General features: G+C 38.2%; 1 protein-coding gene across 3 annotated transcripts in view; it reads left to right on the plus strand.

Moving 5' to 3' along the window:
• The window catches only part of mettl15 (methyltransferase 15, mitochondrial 12S rRNA N4-cytidine), a 54065-nt gene that overhangs the window by 18771 nt on the left and 12999 nt on the right, over positions 1-22295 (plus strand). For all 3 annotated transcript variants that reach the window (XM_067587354.1, XM_067587362.1, XM_067587370.1), the window contains one exon: positions 11951-12087. In XM_067587354.1, the coding sequence (XP_067443455.1) occupies positions 11951-12087 (137 nt within the window). The remainder of the gene's footprint in view (positions 1-11950; positions 12088-22295) is intronic.

A 22295-nucleotide genomic window follows, 5' to 3' on the forward strand; every position in this document is an offset into this window, starting at 1 on the left:
GCTTGCAGTAGTGAAGCACCAGTTATCTAGCTAGCTTTGATGCTAAAAACAAATCAGGCTAAGCTAGCAGAGGAGCCTAACAGGAAGTGGGAGATTCCAATGGTTTATAGTAATTTAGTTATAGCTTTGTAGTTTAGAAAACTGACTTTACCATGTTGGGTAGACCCCAGAGCAGAATTTTGGTTGTTTCAGATAACAGTCTTTAAAAAGTACCCTAATCAACATCGATTGTTGAAATGTTGACGTTAGGACAATTAAAATAATGTATTGACATTGTTTATATTGTTTAATTGATAACACCAACTTTGATTTGCCTCTTTAGGGTGTGTTTCCTGTTGAAAAACCAGGAGTAGAAGCTCTTCAGCATATGCTAGAACTCAATAGGTATGGACCTAGCCAAGGTCTTTTTGTTTTGTCGGTTGCTGAATTTCCTTTTTACATGTTTTTGTAAGATTGTTTATTTCATTTTGTATGTAATTATTTTAAAACAGCACTTTTACCAGCCTGAACCGAACACTTTTTGTCTGGTCAAAAGAGCAAATAAACCATACACTGGGTGAAGATTATTGCTGCCTCCATATGTTCTTCTTCCACCACTTGGCCAATATGCACAGACATCGATAAGTGGTTATGACACCCATAAGCACCCATGATGTGCTTATAGTTATGCTCTTTGTATTCTCTACCAATATACTCTAGCTTCTCACACAGTAATACATATTCATAACTTACAATATTAGCAATACACTGTAAAATTAGTTTTATTTGTTTTGTTGTATCAGGTATTGAAGGGTCACTTCACCGAAATCATGAAAAAAAATCCTCTAGAAGTATCTAGTATGGATGTAGTTTGAGGTTTATGTGTTAAGTGTCTGAAATTTCTGTTGCCATCCCACTACAGTGGAAGTGAGTGAAATTTCACTTGTGGTGTTCATTCCCATAGGGCCCCACCTTTTAGCAAAGTAAAATAATACATTCTCACCTGCATGCAGTTTTTCTGCTGCCAATTTACCCAACTGAAGGGACACGGTGAGTATCCTGTAACAGCTCCCACATCCCTGGCGGTCCCAGGATCAGCACCTTGGACAGCGATCATGCCACACTTTCTTGCAAAAAGTTAATAATGATTCACCTGAGCTGAAAGCACAAGGATTGAACTGCTGTAGTCTGGAATCCTTACTACAGCTGACCACAATATTATTTCAGATTAGTAGATTGTTCAGTTAACCATAGCCTGGTTGTCATCCAGGATCCCTCAGACAGATAAAAGTCGTGTTAACCTGGCCCCATGCTGTAAAAATAAAAAACACAATAGAATAAAGTGAGTCCATATATCTTTAAAAAAATGCACATGGCCCTCTATCAGTTTGAAATCGGCTCATTCAAAATTAGATGATAGTGTAGAAGTGGCTGGCATGTGATGTGTGCAGGTCTCACTGTAGGTTGATTTTCCCAACAATTCATGTCATGTAGCTTTCTCCCCTGTGACAGCTAGCATTGCTTGCGTACCACTGAAGTATATCTCTGCTAAGTTTCTTCATATTCACAGGCAAAATGTTTTAAGGAGTCGACGCAACATTTCTTTTTTCTCTCTGTGTAAGTATCTATTGTTGCCAGTTTGTCAAATTAAATACAGTCTATGGCAGTTTCATCTCCCTTTTTATATTTCCACAACCCATTGACCAGCAAATCGGCCACATAATCATATAGTGCATTCATACTCAGGAAGAACATTCATAGTCGTAGACCTATTACAGTAAATACAGAGATGGTGTGTTTGTGTTTGTTAAGGTCAAGTTGTGGAGTGGCCTGTAAGTTTGCATTACGGCGCTGTCTGACAGGTAGTGAGCTAGTAGAAGTGTCTTCACTTCTGTGAAGACTTTTCTCTTTCTGGAGATATTGTATGGGGATTTTCTACTGGTAATCTAAAACAATGGCGAAGTAAGGATTAGCTTGTATGGCTGTGTCTAAACAACTGCTGTTTAAACTGATTTCTAAACTTTGAAAACAAGGGTTTATCAACTGAGAGGCTGCCACTGTAGTTTGTGATGGTGCATCTCCTTACAGAGGTCACTGTCGTTGCCCACTTCTGCCCACTCTCCTGTTGTGGAAAGTGGCTGTACACCTTTTTTCCAACCGCATTTTAACATGTCATACCAGGAAAAGCACATGCATTCCATGTATGTATGCAAGTGTCAGGGGCCTCGTATTGTACATGCTGGCTCACTGGCTTGGTTGGGACACTTAAATGTAACAGAGCCATCGTTAATGTTATTAGTAACATCTGTGATTTTCCTGCCACGACAAGCCAAAATGTCTGCTGTGAAAAACGTCTGTTGTATAAAGAAGATAATACTCTCATACCCCATTTAGACCGACATAGTGGTGGGTCAAACTGGGTTGGGGTTCTAGTTGAATGGGTCCTTCACGACCTACCCACATTCAGTGACACATTTGAACACCATTTAACCGACTTAACCGACCTAAAGAGAGAGAGAGAGCGTGCAGATGGACAGAAAGAGAGGAGAAACTGAAACTTAACTTTTATCTGGTACTTATTCAATGTAATTCAACACAGGGGTCCTGTGGTGTCGTGCGTGTCTTGTAGTCCGTGTGGATTGATACATTTGATAAAATGGAAGCTCTGTTCTGTGAGACGGGTGAGTGAAAAACGTTTTCTATGTGGATTGGCCTTTAGAGGTGTCTTGATGTAGAAAATAACAGACTCAGCGGAGATGTCTCCATTCTTCACCTCTGTCTTCTTATTTTCATATATGGCACACATAGTGTATTTCCTTTCTGACCTCCAACATACAAGTATTTGTCCACTATTGCATTGGGTATATATGTAGTGTTTTTTTCTTATAACCAAGTGTGTACTGTAATAAAAACTGGCTGTTGGCATATTTCATGTCAGTTTCTTTGTGGTGCAGCGTTTTCTGCAGCTTATCTAGACCTTAAAGATGTTTTATTTAGGCAAATGTCATATATTTGATCAATACTATTTACTTTTTTCTCTACAACAGTAACAACAGTTACACTTTATGAACACAGCCTATGCTTAACACAAGGTGACATCAGAAGGAACATAATGACATTTAACCATCCGTGTGTATTTCATAACAGCCCTAAATACGCCTGAAATTTCCTATATATGGTGAGGGGAGAACAGACTAGCCAGCTTCCTGAAATTGTTTAGATAGTTTTCCAGTATGTCCTCTGCCTTGTGCTACACTGAGAGCTTAACACATCTGTAGACCAATGGCCTATGTCAGGCTGCAGCCAATCCAAAAAAGGGATTTGTCTAGAATAAAAAGGCAAAACATAGTCTAATTGGTAGACCCAAGAATGCCAAGTCTGTACTTGTGACTCTGTCAGGAAAGAAATATCCAAGAAGAATCCAAAGGCAGTTTATAACTACTTAAGAAACTCCAACATTCAGCAGCTGATATTTTTGTCAGGACTTGTGTACATGAAAATTTAGATTTTAGGTATTACTCAGTGATCTTTATTTTCAGTGTACATGGTTGACACTGAAAACTGCACTAACCCATTTGTTGCAGTGTATAAACTGTGCCTCTGTGGATATGGCTGTGCAGTATATGATACATATTTACCACCGGTCTCTTTTAGTCTGTGGCTCTTGGGCTGATCTCTTTCCCAGTGATCTCTTCTTCAGGGGAAGATGTTTGACTTGAAGTTGTAGATTCTTGTTGCCTCATTTGCAAAGTCACTTAAGTAGTGTGGTTTGTTGGACCCTTTGGTGCTTACTAATGAAAAATTAAATGATGAAAGTTTTGATAATTGATTAATCATGCAAAATATTTTGTGGTAGGAAACATTTGCAACATTTTATTGCTTTTCTTTTTCGTGGCATTAAATTAGAAACCTTTTTTAAATTTAATAGGACAAAATAAGCAATTTGAAGACATTGCTTGTCTGTGAATCCTTAGTTGCAACTCTAGTTAAGTGTGAACTTGTCATTATGATTTATATAGTACTCCTGCATGTAGCATTATTCCTTTGTTAAACTTTGTGTGATCCCAGCAATGTTAACCTTTTTCAGCCTTGTTATATGGGTTATATGCGTACATGTTGGCAGGTGTGGGCACATTTCCTGCAAAACAAAGAAAGTGACCCAGTGTGCTTGTTTGAAAATGTGAAATCTCAGCAGGTAACAGTGCAGTGATTGACACTAATAAACAACATATGTAATAATATTACTGTTTTTTTCATCGGTTCAGTCAACTAACTTTTGCAAAGATGAATACTCAGTGAAAAAGAAGGGAGCCGTCAAATGCAAAAAAGTGAGAGAAATGAATAAGCTTAATATGTGCAGGAATATAAACGGGTACGGCTTGGATAAGCAGCTACTCTGGATTGCAACATGTTTCAAGCATGGCACTCTTCCTCAGGCAGCATCAAGAGGTTTATGTTGACGTGTCTCTAGTAATACAGGGAAGTATGGGGTAAAACATGACAAAAAAACATGTAGTCTGGAGGTAGCCCACTCACTAAGTCAAAAATATATCAAAAGGTGAATATACATAACTATATACACTCACTGAGCACTTTATTAGGAACACCGGTGCGATATAATGCAATCCAATACAACAGCTCTGCCATAAATTCTACTTTTATGAAGCTTACACATTTTCAGCTTTTGTTGGCATTGTCAGAAAGGTGATAATTCTACTTAATGTTTATTATTGAGGTCGTAGTGGGTGGTTGTGGTGTACTGGAGTGCATTCTATTGAAGTGTTCCTAATATTTTGCCCCCCTCGTGAGTCATAACTCAAAAGTCTTGTCAAATACATGAATAAATAATAATAACCCTATCTCAAAACATTTGAGTAAATAAATAAGACATTTATTTTACTCTCATGTTTATTTGAGCTAGTCCTTATTTTCTCAACACCAGCACACATTTAATCATTTCTCACCTACAGTTAACACGTGTTTAACACATGTAGCATGTTAGCATAGCGTTACTAGTATGCTAAATGTAAATACCATGATAAGGTTGAACGTTCACAAATCCTTCGGGGACCATGAATATCTGCATTGCAGATATTGCACTGAATTTCATGGCGATAATCGTTCCAATAAATGAAATATTGTACTGTGGATCAAAGTGTCAGACCGCACAGGTGGACTGATGGACTAGCCAATGGACCGATGAAATGACCAAAGTCTATCTGTATAGCCACAGAATTTGTATGGCTAAAAGTAAAACACAATGTCATACCTTTCTTCCCATCTTTTTATTGGGATTTATTTCAGTTCATTTTTAGGTTAGTTTTTACACACAGCACATACATCAGAATAACAGAAAAAAGGCTGTACTACTGGAATAAATCCTGCTTTAATTATCCTTATGTGAGTTCTAAGTTTTGTAACAGTTGGCTGCTTTTTCCTTCACAAATTTCTGATAATTCATATCTGTTTGGAGAAGAATTAAGCAAACTCAGCATTCTAACATCAGGGGACATAAAAAGTAATAACAAATCATTTTTACAATTTTAAATATCTTGCATATGTACTGGCTGACTCAGAAAAGGCTTTCCTTTATGGTCCTTTGTGACTGTGTGCCTCCGACAGGATTTGTTCATTCTCACTTATTCTTTCGGAAACGACCTACAAACTTCAGATGGGTGTTCTTGGAGGCACACTAGCAAATGCTGTTATTACACGTGTAGACGTGTCTTGTCTTAACTAGCTCAAATACTTCTTCAAATGCCTTTATTTAAACTTGTGCCAAAAGACTGCAAACAGCACTGAATAGATGAGGAATGAAAGTATTTGTTGCAACTCTGCAGCATTCCATTGACAAAAGAGAGATTATCTCAACATACAAAGAGGCATTTGGAAGGAGCCCTCTGGCGAAGAGTTTTGTCAACATTTTTGTGCTCCTGTACCACTTGTTCACTCATTCACTCTCTCTTATTCACTAACAGACACATGGGCAGTATGTTTGGTATACCTTTAGTTAGGCAAAAGGCTGCATACATCTCAAACATCACTGATCACCGTCAACATAATCTCTTGACAGAGTAATTGCGGGAAGCTTTCATGCCTTTTTGAGTTTGTCTGCTCTCACTGGCCATCTGTTTTGGTGCACCCTCCCCCCTCACCCAACCTCCTACCTGCAAGACCAATACAAACACCTATCACTTTCATGCCAATAAAGTAGAGACAGGGAAAAAATGTAATTTACTTATTTTCAAAGTAGTTAAAATCAACATGTGGTAAGCTGTAGACAAACATGTAGACAAGTATTGAAACTCTAATAATGTGAGTCAGGTGTGGTGTTTTTAAAATTGTTTTAGAGTGTTGTTTTATTGTATGAGAACAGCGATACAGTTTGAGCATGAGATTTATTTCCAAAGTCCATTCCACACAGGCACTGTTCAGGTATGTAGCCACTGCACCACAGTACTTAAAGCTCGCCAGTTGTTGAAACCCCCATCATTCCCATAATCACAACCTCCACCTTCATCTATTCATACAGGGCTCTCATGTCGCAAACCTGCCCAATACGTGTGCACTTGTATCTCGCCATGAACTTTGTGTGACAGAGAAAGAAATGCAAACCGGTTACCTCCACTCTTGCCATGGCAACGGACGCGACAAGAAAAGCGATCCTGTACCTGTGTATCTGTCTCCCTAATGGTCTGTGTGTTAGTGTAACAAGATCTGTAAAAACTCCCCTCAATGACATTTTAGATCCCCCACTGTAACTGACCTGGGCTGGGGAGTCACAAGTAGGATTTAGGTGAGTACTCAGCCTTCTCTCAGGTTCCTGTTCCCCTTTTCCTAATGAATTCAACCATAAGAGGACTTGAGATGAGGCCCCATTTTTCCATATGGCCACCATATACAGGATGTTTTTTATTGTTGTTTTTTTTTTACTTTTGCATGAATTATGTTTGCAAAATCTCATTAATGCAAGAAATATACTTTCTCACATTATGTATATTTGTATAATCTCTTTATGTAGATGCTCTGATCCATGTTTTTGATTTTAACATAACAAATGAGAGTCTATAATGTGTTAACCTTTTACTTATGGGAAGAAAAAGCTCTCATTAAGAATGCTGTGGGGTAACTGCTGAAGTGTCCTGCATTATAGCACCTTGCAGTTTCACTGTCGGACTGCACCACTCGGACCACTCCTAACTCTCCTATTCCCTCTGCTGGGAAAGGCAGATATTACACACCCTAAATAGAGAACAAAATCTAGACTACAGTAATTAATTTTAATTTTAAGTATTGTCTCTGTATTTAGAGACAGAAATGACCCATGTAGTGTTCTGGCTTTATTCCAATCTGCTGCTTTCTCTGGGAAGACCTGGTCTAGCTGAGAGCCTCGCTGACACCCCTCTGTATGAAATATCAATGTGAATGACTCACTCCCAAGTTTGGTGTCAATCATCATCGCAAATGCCAAACCCATTATCACCAACTCTTTTCAAGGAGTTGTTTTGTCCATCTGGTGGCAGAAGTAGCAGGCTCATGAAAAAGAGGGAAGATTTTCAGAACGGCATTCAGGGCTTTTGAAGAAGCTTGTTTTCCCTCAGGATGAAGGGGCTAGATTTTCAATTTACCTTATAAATGACCTGGTAAACATTCAGTTCTCAAGTTTTGGTTGTACGCATTTAATATTTAGCTTGGTATATTCGGTGTGTTTTTGTGTAAAAGTAGAGGTGAAACTTGTATTCAACCTTCAGTGCAGCAGTGATTCAAATGTGAGTAAACATACAGTATTAATATTACTAAACAACCACCTCTGAGAATACTGAGTATCAGTCGGTTGTCTTTTTTATCACTTGCTCCAGTGAAATAAATATACACTACCTTTGTTCTTTTGGCCACAGCTTCCTCAAGATGTGACAAAAGATTGTTGTGACAAGTGCTGCAAACACTCCTGTGGAGGACCAGTTAGTCTCCTGGTCGCTTATGTCGACTGTTTCGATAAAAGCCAGCCTACTTTGCTGTTTGTGTTTGTGTTTTCCTTTTCCTTTTTTGTATTGAATAGCACAACAGGCAAGTTCATTATGCGTGTGACTCATCCCACTAGCCCACACCCCCTCCCCATCTGCTGCTGTGCGCTGGAAAGGAGAGGGAACCGCCATTGATCACTTCTTCCCTCACACATGCACGCACACACCCCACCTTCAACGTCACTATCGATCGACATGTTTAATGTTTTTGTGGGGAATAGCTGGCATTTCCTTTTGTGTCATTTTACATCTGTTCCCTACCATTTGCTGACATTATAATAAATCACAGAGCAGAAATTTGAAAAAATGAAAAGTAAAGCATAATCCATACAATTATTCAAACAATCTCAGACTGCTCAGTCAGTGCAGGGCTGAGATTTTTTTGTAGCTGTGGCAGTCAGGAAATATATAAGGAAATATATCTGGACAGGACATGTTTCCTGCTTTGCCAGTGTTTTTACACAGACACAGCTGAGTTAACAGCTACCCAACTAACTTTAAAGATGCTGTGGCAGAATAGTTTGCAGATATTCGAAATGTCCTTCATTGATAAAATATTTTCCCACCCTATACCCCCACCTGATACATTCATAAGTGGTGTTTAACAGTTAATAAATGCCTGTAACACACCATAATGTTGGCATGCAAAATATCCTGAGGAAGGTGTTCACAAGTCCACAATTTAATTAATACAAAGTCTATACAATACAATAAAAAGTTAGTGTATCCTTTGCTGATTTTAAGCCTTATTGTTTATACAACATGTTTCCCACTGATCATCCTCTTGTGTATCTTTTTAGGACAACCTGAACTTTCACACAGCAGATATCCAGTGTCATTCTTACATTTGGAAAATATCTTGTCGGCCAGTCAAAGGGTTATGATATTCACATTGTTCTCATAAAGAAAATGTTTGTACTTTAAACAAGCACAGTGAATTTACTGTAAGAAGAATTCACTTTGAAATATTAACAGGCTTGATTTCTGTCTTATAACATACTTAAACTCTGTTGTCAATCACAGACCTTACTTTCTGCATTGAAATTGAAAATCCATTGAAAAGTACTGACTCGTGAGTATTCATTGAAAGCAATACTTAATTTTTTAAGGGCATGGCTGTAATATCCATAATGCTTTTTAAGGTTAGCTATTCTCCTCACAAATGTTTTTTTATAGAATAATGTCAATATCACATACAGAAACAAATTATTTTTTGAGAATCGGTTTAACAACATTTTGCTTGTAAAACAGCTATTTAACTGTGAAGGGCTTCTGTATTCATATGATAAGTTTTTTATGGAGAAAATACAGTGTTCCTGTCTCCCAAAGTGAGAATATACTACTGTAAATAATGCACTGTCAACTGGTGTTATGTGCTCATCACTTTGCTTATCACATTTATTCCTAATATAAAAGACAAATGCTCTTTTTGTAATTATATAGTTGAAACATTATAATGTGTTTATTTAGTGTGTACATGTGACATGGTTTTGGGCTGATTTTCAGTTAGATCTTAAAATATATTTTGATAAGGAAATTTCACTCAAAGAACATGACTTGTTATTGATATTCAAGTTGCCATCTTATATTATATTTAAACAAACATCTAAGTCTTCAAATATTTCATACTAGGTTTTGGCCTAGACTTGGTCTTGACTAACAGCTGTCCGGTGGTTGCGTCACAGAGTCACAACTGTTAGAGTATCTTGAGTGTCCTTTCTGAGTAAAAATGACATGATTGAATGTTGTCATGCACTGCTAGTTCAAAGCCTCCTTTATGTTTGTGGCTGTCAGCATGACACACTACTGCACATCTCTATTCAATTTGACTTGAAAAGAATGACAACAAAGGGTGCTATCAACTTTCCAAAGCCAAGTTACTCATCTTCATATGTCTTTTTGTGACATGTTCATTGGTATTTCTTCTTAAACGGGCTGCTCATATATAATTTTTAATCTTTTTACACCTCTACTCCAACGTGTTTAAAAGTTTTAATAAAGACCGAAAATCTCCACGACTCAGTTTTCATCATTGTGGGAGGCCTCCTGAGCTTAGCTGATTAAATTTTTTTCATCATAGAGTCATTTCTTTTTATTCTGTGTGACATTTGTTCTGGTAGCGTGATAACATGAGACAGAGCCTGATACCATGTGTGTCTCACCAAGAGCGTCACAGTTGACAACCCTGCCTCCATTGATGTATTCGGATATTACTAAGGGTGCAATGCGACATCTACTGTCTCCAAATCATTCCATTCACAGTGTTCAATTTGGTTAACAGTGAGCCTAACCCCAATAGTTAGCACCATCATTATGGCAAATATTCCATATTATTGTAATTCCCCCATTGGGAGGATTATAGTTTTGCAGTAAATTATAGCAACAGCGGCAAAGGAGCAGTGGATCACACTCCACAGTACTTGTGTTATGGTTCTGGTGACCTGACTTATGTAAGTTTAATATTCCCTCTGTGAGAAATATATCTAGGTCTTAAGCAGCTAAATGCTCCACTATGTTCTACCAGCTAATCACTAACTTGGTCTGTCTGTTGTTTGGTGCTAGGCAGGTAGCGTACAATGAGTTTACAGGTTTACTAGCGAATCATAGTAGTGAGCTGCTGTTATGACCATGATCTATTTTGTGTCTGGATCTGTCTGATTCAAGCTCAGAAGGTGATTGATTTATCGATCACATCCTACATTTGCTTGAAACGCTTGAGAGTTTTTACAAATTAAGGCAAATGGCTCAGTCAGTCATAGACAGATGGGGATGTGAGTGGAAGATCTCATCGCTGCACTGCAGGTGTTTCAGATCAACAAGTGTCACTTTTTAACTGGTGACCATGTTTTTTTTTTTTGTAGTTACTGAGTTGGCAGCGCTTACCACCTCCACCTTTCCTAGGGGTTACCTTGTGGTTTATCAGTTGCTTCCTGTGGGTGGAAACAAGTTTGATGAGAGTGGTGAGAGTGAACCAAACAATAAAGTTGCAAAAACAATCTGAAAGACAATGAAACGCTGCAAAGAGCTACGAGGAACTGCAGAGTCGAGTGATAATTCTCTGTGGGTTTGTTACCACGAGCAACCCCTTTCACACACGTAGCCATTTGAGTTATTGTTCATATACAGATATTGATTAGTGCAGCTTCAACTGATTTGGAATATTGATCTGAAATAACATGTTTACCTCTAATGAAGGTTCATGTTATCACAAGTTTCTGTGGCTTGTACATGGACAATCCACACAACTCATTATCTTTTCACTATGTTAAAACCACATTAAATTCTAGCAGTATGTGTCAGATTTGAGGACCATCCTTTTTCTGCCTAATAAAGAACAAGGTTAACGCCATCAAACATGAGACCCAAGTCTTGTTTAATGTGGTGCTTTTGGTTACTGAAGGGGAAAAAAAATAATGATTTAGTTGGACTATGGAAACACTCCTGTGGGACTTAAAATAAAGCAAGGAAAATAAACATTTGTCACAACTTGCAATACATTATAGCTAATTTAAATTATGGGGAAACAAATGCTGGCCCTGTCATGTTTATCTTGTATCAGTGCATTTTTCCAGATGAACTGTTTCCACAATACATTTTGATCTGTCACAACCTTGTAAAACACAAAGAACAGAACAAAACAACTAAATGAAAAGAGCTTGTGGAACATGTTTGACAACTTCTTCGCTGAAAATATCAACCCTCCTTATCAATTAAATCTATATTCTGTATATTGAGGAAGTCTACCTTGAACATATAGACAATTTTGAATTTGGTTTAGCTTTACTATTGACATCATAGGACAGATTCAGAAAAATATGTCAGTGCAACACTGTGAACAGTTAAATGAAGAATTATCATTGTGATGATAAAACGATGATGATTAAATGTGTCTGTGAAATCCTGTTGTGAGTAGAATGTGTTGTTTGCTTGCTTTTTCTCGCACGTAGGTGGTCCTGGACATGACATTTGGCGGTGGTGGTCATACCAAAGCAATACTGAATATGGTTCCTGAAGTCACAGTGCTGGCCTTAGACCGAGATCCTACAGCCATTTCTCTGGCCCAGCAGTTGGCCAAGGAACACTCGTAAGTGATTTATTGAAAAGGATCAACTTCACCAAAACACAAGCTAATGTTTTTGTCACAAGCTGTCTAGACAAATGTTTATACAATATCAAGGTTAATGTTTTACCATAATTTTTTATTGTCACAGTTGGCAGCTTGACCATTTCTAGCAGTGTTTGGTTTGTGGTCATTATCTCTAAAAAAAAAAAAAAAAACATACTGTAGGTGTGATATAGTATTGCAGTTCTCCCTGTATTTCTCACTTCTTGCCTGAGCCGATCAAATACTGCTCGCCAAGATACAGCCCCTGAGTTTCACTGTCCAATCAAATCCATTCTTCCTTCTTAACTTAAAGCTTTTCTCCCCCCCACGCAAAGCTGGTGGGCCCGGCATGTCATTTGTCAGAGTAAGGGCCCACGCCTGCAGTGTGAGGGAGATGCTGCCTCCCACGGAGGATCTATAAGATACAAGGGGGGGCGGGAAGTAGAGAGAAGCCCAGAGAAGTTAAAAAGTGGAGAGGAAAAAAAAAGAAAATGAAAACAAGAGTGAGCGAACAGGGAGACACGAGGACACAATGCCAGGGTGAGAGGGAGTGTGTGTGTGCATGAGCAAGGCGAGGGAGGATGAAAATGAGATGTTCCTAAGACCATGGCGTGGGAAGGAATCCTTTTACGTAGATTCTGGGGAAACCTCTCTCAAGGGAATCTGCCAGAAAAATGTGCCTGTGAGAAGGGAATGACAATTAAGAGAGAGAGAGATTCAGAACACTGTATTCTGTCAGCAGCAATATAGCCCTGCTGTAAACTCTTCCACGCCTACTCGTGATGCAAGCTGAGAGAAGCTAGAGAAATCTTTGCAATTAACCAATATTATTGGAAGCCTGAGTAAAAGACCCTGGCAGCCTACGCAGTGCATCCACACAACAGGGTTGGAGGATTTTCTCTCTCCTCTGCACTCCCATGTCTTGAGGAAAGTATAACCTTAATGCAAACTGTTGAATGTTAGTGTGAATCTAAACCTAATTTTAAAAAGCATTAGCTTATAAAAGTAACCGTCTGTTCTATGAATGTTGATTCTCGCATGTCGTTAATAGGATTTGTCTCCTTCAAGTTGAGCTCTGCTATTCTTTCATTTCTGACTGCTTTTCACCATCCTTGTTGTTGCTATGACTTCCCTGCACTTGAAGCTTCGCAGTAGTTGTGCCCACAATAAATAAATCTGAACAGGCTACAAGCAGCATTGAAAACAGATGTACATGTGTGCTTATGAGGTCACAGGCAAGCTATTAAGGTGTGATATTATATTTCTACACACTATGTACTTGTGGAATTTACACAAAGTGCCACGTTGGGTGTCACGTTAAGATAGCAGAATTAAAAAAAAAACATTGGTACATTAATTCCAGTTTGTTTGAAAGTGTTTCTCCCATCACTGTTATGTGGACGTAGACGTGTGAGTCACATCCTCGCCCATGAAGGAGTCTCCGTTGCTCTACGACACTTCAGTAAGTGTTGTGGACAAATCTACGGTGACCACACAGGAGGGCTGATCTTTAAGTCAAAAAAAGCAGAAGACACGTGATGTGTCTTTGATAAAACTTTCACCCTGGCTGTATGCTGTACATGTTTCCTTTTTGTTAATGCCTCCCCATTTTTCTTGTCGTTAAAAATAATTTGATTGCGAATGTGTTTTTTAAGGAGGAGAAAGAGGAAGTAATTGGCTCTGGGATACCACAACCCATCGAGCCAATCATCAACAAGGAGCTGCGTGCAGAACTCAGTGTTTCATTCCTTTCACTTTGCAAATTTTACAAAGTTCGACAATAACCACGCAGTGGACCTCAGAGTGTCTTACAAATAGGGCAACAGTAACCTAAAATAAGCGTTCCTCAAGCATCATCCAGTATGTAACCATACATGTGCATGCACAAGATACTGATTCCCTCCATGCTGCTATTTTCATGCCTCTGCGCCAGCGACAGCAGTGGCCGGAGGAATGATGTCTTCATGTTGTCCGTCTGTCCACCTGTCCCATTCTCGTGAATGTGATATCTCAGGAACGCCTTGAGGGAATGTCTTCAGATTTGGCACAAATGTCCACTTGGACTCAAGGATGAACTGATTAGAAGTTGGTGGTCAAAGGTCCCTGTGACTTCACAAAACACGTTTTTTGCCATAGCTCAAGGATTCATGCTAATTATGACAAAGTTTCACACAAATGTCTAATAGGATTGAATGATGAAGTGATTACATGTCATATCCAGAAGGTCAAAGGTCAACTTCACTGTGACATCATATTGTTCTGCAAAAACACTTTTTCTGGCCATTATTCAACACCGTAACTCAGGAACAGAAGGAGAGATTGTGACCATATTTCACATTTGGTCAGATACTGAATTAGTGACACTAATCTTGAGTACCCAAGATGAAACTGTGGTGATTTTATCAAATTCCTTCCTTGTAGGAGGAATCCACTAGACTATGCACTTAGCCCCTAAGCTACATCTTAACTGTAAATCATGCTTTATTAATGTCAAAAAGCTTGTTTAACATTATGCGTCTGCCCAAAGATACAGCTGTTACAGCAAAATACTGTACATGTATGTAATAAATTTGATATCAAGGCCAATTTGCAGTTATTTAGTTATTTGTTCCCCAACTCAAATATTGTTTTTAGTATACCCAGTTAGTTTTGTGGTGTCCTGGCTGGAATGTACACTGAATACAGTTAAAACATCTTTATTCTTCCTCACATTGAATGGGTTGGTGGATTTTTTTTTATAGTGACAAAACCAAGCCAAGCATTATAGTCATTCACACTGTTCAGCACTACACACAAGTTGAAAGTCACTATTCTCTCGATTTATCTAGCTGATTAATAACCTCATTCAGTCAATCACACATCATAAGCAATAGCCAGTGAAGAATTCCATATTTGGAGGCTTTTTATTCTGTGATGCAACAATTGATACTGTAACTATTCAGAAACAAGCTTTTCAACCAGAAAATAAAGATGATATCATTAAAGTGGAAAAACACCAAGGAAACATTTAACAGTTATTGATGACATGTGAGACAATGGCAAAACCACCAAAGAGCAAACATCTATTTTGTTAGAAATTATTAATTAATTAATTAATTTTCCAATAGCTTTGATATTAAATAAATAAGTCACAAAGAGTTTTTTATAACCTTCTTGAGGTGAAATGAGGTAGCACAAATTGAAATTTTGAACAAAGCGCATTTTTAAACAGAAGCCTCTGTGTTTGTGTGTTCTATGTTTGTAGCCTCTTCTTTTTTTTCTTCACTGGACTGTAGATATTTTCATCACTGCTCCCCTGCTGAAAGCAATCAATCAGCATCTTGTCTTAGGCTTCAGTGACGCAGGTAAAGGAACTGAGCAGGTCAACACAAGGGAATATTTCAGGCTTGATTTGTGAAGAGGCAGCATCGTGTTGAATGAGCATGTGCTCAAACTGAGGCTGCTGTAAAGGTTCTCAATGTCCTCACTGAGTGTACTCTTATTCCAGATGGACAAGAACAAATATTTAAATATTTAAGTGAGGGAATGGTGTGTGAAGAAGTGTAGCCATCATTATGTTTTATGTTAAGTAAACAATGTCTGAGTAGGGCTTGGAACCTTGGAAATAGCAGTATTACAAAATCATGTTTTAATTGTTATACAACACTCAAGCAAGTAAATTGTTCATTTTCATGGCTTTTTATACAATCTATCATATATTTTGCTTATGCAATTTAAAACCGTTTGTTAAAATGTATTAGATTACCACTTTGTAATTTTCTAGCTTTTAAAGGTGCAGTGTGTAGGATTTAGTGGCATCTAACGCTGAGGTTGCAGATTGCAGCAAACTGTATACCCCCCTCCCCAACACCCACCCTGCCCCTCCCAAGCATGTAGGAGAACCTACGGTGGCTGCGAAACTCGTGAAAAACACGAAAGGCCCTCTCTAGAGCCGGTGTTTGGTTTGTCCATTCAGGGCTACTGTAGAAACATGGCGTGGTGGAGCAACATGATGGGCTCCGTGGAAGGGGACCCACTCCCTATGTAGATATAAAGGGCTCGTTCTAAGGTAACAAAAACACAACAATTCTTATTTTCAGGTGATTACACACTAATTAAAACATACTTATGAATATGAATATATTAATATTATCAATGTTTTGTAACCTAAGGCCCACTTCTGATTGTTAAAAAATTTCCGAGAACCACCTTCCCAAATAAATGAGAAAAAAAACATAACATGACAAAAAAGGAAAAAAAATCAACTGGGTTGTAAATACGTGTTATGCCACTGTAGCTGTAATGACCAAAATAAATACTTTCTTTACCCTCAGTGAGACACTTGGGCTTGCTTCTGGGAAATAATAAGATCAAGTCATGGTGGGATGGGTGAGAGGCTAACATGCAGAGTAGCATTCAAAGTTGCTTTCAGTTTGTTCCTTGCCTTTGATTTTGTGACAGTCACAAGGGAAAACCTTGACTCACATAAATAGGTGGTGGTGAAAGGCAAAAGAAATTTCATTGCCTGTTTTGACAGAGAAGGATATTGTCTGGCAGTCAATATCCAAGGTCAATAAGGTCACCTTGTGTGAGCTGAAGTTCCAGGCAGCTATCTGCTGATTCTTCCATCAGTTCATTTTCCAACACAGTGGACAGAGCCATGTCTCCTGAAGCAGGATCTACAGAGAAAGGGTCCAAAATCCAAAGGTTTCTATGTCATGGGTCCACTGGGAAGCAGTCTGCAAACTTTCGTGACAACTGAGTCAAATTCTGGGTTATAGCACTAAATATGTTGACATGAGGAGAGGCTTCCAAAGTTTCACTTAGTAGTGACAACATGTCAAATCGTCCCTCCTGGACTCTTAAGTTCCAAAGAATAAGTTTTTTCTCAAAGCCCTCAATTTTGTCTGAAACGAAAAACACTGTGCCTTGCAGTGATATAACTGGTCAAATACATCTCATTAGTAAGCCGGTTTTGCACAAAAGTTACCATCAGTGGAATGCTCAGAAAGAGGGGAGTGCTGCTCTTTCAGAAATGTCTGCACTTCTTTTCTCAGCTCAAAATGATGTTAAGCACATGTCCTCTTGAAAGCCACCTTACTTCAGTGTGGTACAAGAGCTGCAAATGATCTGTTTAAAGTCTTTCTCTCAGAGCAGCAAAACACCTTGAGTGACTTGAGTGCATTTTTCTTAATATGGTAAACAGTTTTCACAGCCACGTTCATGACTTCACGCAGTTCTGGTGATATCTGCCTTGTTGCTTTCCCTTCGTAAGAAACTGTGTGTCTAGTTGGCGTCTGGTGCCCTCTCTTGGATCTGTCTGACAACACCGTGATGTATTCCTGTCGTTGATGCAGCGCCATCTGTGCAAACACCTGTATAGTATTTCCAGTCAAGACCTTTTTCGGTGAAGTAATCATCAAGGCAGCACATTACATTATCTGCTGTTGTTCCTGTAGGAAGCTCTTTGCAAAACAGTAGATCCTTGTGAAGATTACTGTCCCTGCAGTATCTTACAAAAGCTAACAATAAAGCGGCATTGCTAACTTCCGGCGACTGGTCCAGCTGTATGGCAAAGTATAGACTTGCCTTTATTCTTTCCACAAGTTGGCATTCGATGTCATCACTCATGTCAGCAATTCTTCTGCTCATGGTGTCATTGGAGAGTGATATTGACTGAATTTTAGTTGGAGCTGCCTCCCTCAGTAACTCTCGGCATATCCACAGCACTAAGCAAAATAAGGTCCTCTGCGATGGTAAAGTGTTTCTTGCTACGAGCTACACAAACAGAAAACATAAAGGTAGCTTTCAGAGTTGCTTTTGACTGAGTTGTTAATGTTGTGATGACTTTCTGTTGTGTCTGAAGCCCGTCCCTTTTCCTTAAGAAATGTTCTTTTGGTTTCCCAACACATCCCAGGTGCTTTGTGTTTAATTGTCTTTGGAGCTTTGATGGTTTTAGTGCCTCATTTGACAAGATTTCACCGCATTTAACACACTGTGCTTTCAGCTCAGCATCACTGTCTGTCATTATGAATTATAATTTAATATATTCAGGGTATTTTCTGGTATCATATTTCCTCACCACACAGTTTGGAGCTTTTACTGGTGCAGGGTTGTCTCCCACATCAATTTTTTGTTTCAAAAACCAATCCATTTTGTGTCACTGTATCTGAGGGAACGTTAGCTAGCTAACAGTGGCAGTCTTTACCTGATGATGTGTCCTGATTGGCATGGTGATATTCAAACGTAACTGGTCATTGAAATTATGCATTTGAATTTGATGTTGTTTATTCATGTGGATTCTTGAGTTCATTTAGATATAAAATTAACTAGCTTTGTAAATTACCTTGTGAATTACTAAAAAAAATTATTTCTAATTTTAAAAGAACCATTTGGCAGTACCACTGCCTCCATGGTCCACTAGTTGAGAATAGCTGCGTTAAACACTTTGGCAGGTTCAAAAGAGCCTGTAGTGTCAAAAGGACAGTGGTGGGAAATTTTGTACACCGTTTGACTCTGCACAAGTATTTAACAATTTTTGTATTGAGAGCTTTCAAACCATCTCTGTGTATTAAGGACCAACAGACAGTATGACCTTTTATCTCAGATAAAGATGCAGAACTAGAGGACATAAGAACACTTGTTGAAAAAGAAAACGTCCAAAAATATCCAGATGAAGTAAATAGAAAGAGATTTTCCACAATATGGCAAAACTGTTGCAGTGTTTTCTTTGTGGATCAGTGCAATGTGAATTCACCAAAGCTCACAGAGCAACCACATGATAATCGTACATTACTTAAGAAAATGATGAGAATTCTGATCTCCATTTAACTTTATTTAAACTCAGAAGTTCTAATTTTACTTGGCACGTGGTTACCTCACAAAACGGGGATTTTTCAGTGCAAATGGGGGATGTGCCAACATGTTTTTGAGTGCTAAAAGCTGTGGTCAAGATGAGTGGTTTGCTTCACCATTGACTTACACCACTATTATCAGCATTGACACCTAATGTTTGTTACTGGAATTTTACATTAAATTACGTTAAGTTTTGGTCTATCTCTGTGTGAGTTTAGAGAAAATCATTTTCAGTGTTAGGTTGATCCAGCGAGATGCCAGAATAAGAAAATTTTGCATGATGTCAATGTTGTGGGGTGCTACAACTATAAATAGCTGAGATCTCTTAAGCAATTATGAGCCCACACTTGGACCTCAGCACATACACCACTGAAACTTGTCCTCTTTAATAATATAAGACCTTACATAAGGCATTTATATCTCCAACTCTGTGTCTAAGCCACATAAAGAAGTTAATAATTTAGAAATGTTATGTAACTGTTTTGCATATTTTTAAATCCTTCAGTGGCTTACAAAAACATGATCTAGAAGAAGCCCCTGTGTTAAGTGGAAGGTATGTTATCACCTGTGTGTGGGCGGACACACAGATTTCAGAATTTTAGTTTCCAATAATTAAAAAGTAGAAGTAATTTGTGTAAAACATTTTATTTTTAAAATAATTGCAATGCAGGCAATTGCTGTCTTCAATAAGCATGGCGGAATTTTCAGTATTAGTGTTGTAGCTAGCTACTACAAGACTTTGTGTGAAATGATAAAATATTTGCTTCAGATTTGTGTATAAAATGACTACAAACAGCATAAAAGCTTTTGTATTTGAATGTTAAGTTCTATCAGTCTACTCATTGCCACCTTTTCCATTCATGAACTGAATTCATTAACTGGGCAGGGTTGAGAGCGCTGCTTCATGAGGTAATGCAGCAATACTTCACATTAACTCCTACCATCTGTGTCCTCAAACAAAGCTATGAGGTCTCGCTCAGTCTGAACCTGAACTCTTGCCCAACTCACTGCTGTTGCCCGTCAGTATGGCAGCTGGCACTGACCGCACCAAAAAAATGTGTCTTGTCTGCACTAACACAGAAAAGGTACTCTACAGTGGGCACACATTCTTTCAATTCCCTCAGACTAATAAAATGAGGAATTCAGCAATCATTTTAAACAGCCTAACTCGTGTAACATTCATTGGGAAACTCGTGGCTTTGCTGGCGGGCACTCCAAACACTTAAAGGAGCTCTGTCTCCTCTTTCTTCTCCAAACATTCATCTTCTCCCTCTACTGATACCTTTACCTTTACCATCACCTAAACCACCCACTATAGATAGCTAATTGTTTGTTGTTGGCTAACAAGGTACTATAAATGTATAGTATGGTAATTTAGCAATGTTTGCATTAATTTGAATAACTATAAATGCCACCATATTAGTTGTTTTTTTTGTTTGTTTTGTTTTGTTTTGTTTTTAACCATTATTGAAAACCTGTAATTTACTACTTTGTAATATTCTTTATTATTCAGATTAAGGTAGATGATTGAAATTAACGTTTTCTGTGTTGCCATGTAAAGATGTAAAGATTTATTACATTCTCTCCTTATAGTCTCTTTAAAGATGAATTAATCAATATGTTTTATATTGACATTGAATCAAATCATTACTGTATATTTAATGTAAAAGAGTTTGCGTGAGGTAACAAACCATCCAAAAATGACCAAAACCATACTTTATACTTTGGTTTCTTACTGCTTTCATCAGACCTGTTCCCAGCTGTGGCAGGCAACTGTTACAGCGAAAAATCATGTACTGTGCGCCACCTGCCCAAACTGCAGACAAAGGCAACTAGCTGGTCAAAAAAGTCCAACATCTAGCAAGTTGAAGACCTGGATAATCAGGAGCTTAAGTGAATTTTGGAGACACATTTGGCAGGTCCAGAGTGTCAGATGAGTAGAAGGCAACATGCACATCATTTGTTTGTGGTGCAGGGAATCAATTCCCCCGAAGATCCAATTCCAGAGAAAAAAGTCAATTCCTGCCATTCCGGTCACAAGGACCTTTCTCAAGACATATCAATCACAAAATGGTCCAGAACGTCAAAAATATTCTAAACCCAATGAGATAAAAGTTTGTAAACTCCCACCCAACAAGCACTAAGAGATTAATTTATACTGCATCTTTGAATAATGGGAAAAAAATCAAGAAATGTAGGTGGTGTGGTAAATGCTACAAAGAGGGCAGTAACAGAAGGGGATTGCACAGGTGATGGGAGAGAACAAGAAAGCCTTTGCTATAGATTTTTCAACAAATTAACTACTGTGCAAGATAGTGAATAACAATAGCAAAACAGAGGAAGGCCCTGGCAGTGTGGGTGAGATGCTCCCTTGCCATTTTGTCTGTCTTTAGTGGGCTTTGAAATAGAGGACCTGCCAATTTGAGTTCTTTCCTTGAATGCCCGTAGTCAATCTTTAGAAAGGTGGAGTCACTGTGATGTACATTAAAAAGGAAAGAGTCAAACTTAGTAAAATATCTGAGATGGGAAGTAAGTAACAATACCATTATTTTATTGATACCTGTATTGATACTGATGCTGCCTATTGATATTTATACTCGGCAATAAAACTCTTTTATTGTTTTTTTTTTACATAAAATTATGTAAATAATAAAATAAAAGTATATTTTCAAGTATATTTGCAATTATTAGCTTTGTTTTATTACTTCTGAAAAAAAAGTATATTTCTAGTGCTTTTATTGCTTTAGTAAAAATAAATAAAACTGTAGAAAAGCAGTAGAGCAACAGCTACTTGGAAGCTAATAGCAAAAGATACCTTTACAGGGCCCCAGTCTGCTGCCATTAAGTCACATTTTGCAACTAGTTTTCAAGACAATAGGATTCAAATTTATATTTAGGTGCACCAGTTCTCCTTATAAATGTGCCAATGGTGAGGGAGAGAGAATTAATGGTAGTTACTGTGATGGCTATTGTGGTCTAGCTTACACGTGGTAAGCATTCAGGAAAAACAACAGGCCTTCTCCTCCAGATGGAGGTTCATGTGTTGAGAGCAGTGACTCAACGTATGTGCACAGGTTGCTAGTAGCTTCAAAGATGGGTAAGACATCAGATGTGATGGAGCATTTGAAAGTGCATAGCATTCATTTAAAAGCAGAGAATTGCTTAATTTTCACAGCACAAAGGCCGTCGGACCACATTAGCCAGCCATTGCTTCCTTATGTTAACGCAAGAGGTAAAACAAATTCAAGCGGTGTTGCTTTCTAAAGTTAAATAGCTATAGTTGTATTATCTGATAACAAGTTAGTTTGATTTGAGGTCAACTTGTTTTGTTATTCTGGGCATCAGAGGTACTT

This window comes from Thunnus thynnus, chromosome 1 (assembly GCF_963924715.1).
Source record: "Thunnus thynnus chromosome 1, fThuThy2.1, whole genome shotgun sequence".
NCBI classification, from domain to species: domain Eukaryota; kingdom Metazoa; phylum Chordata; class Actinopteri; order Scombriformes; family Scombridae; genus Thunnus; species Thunnus thynnus.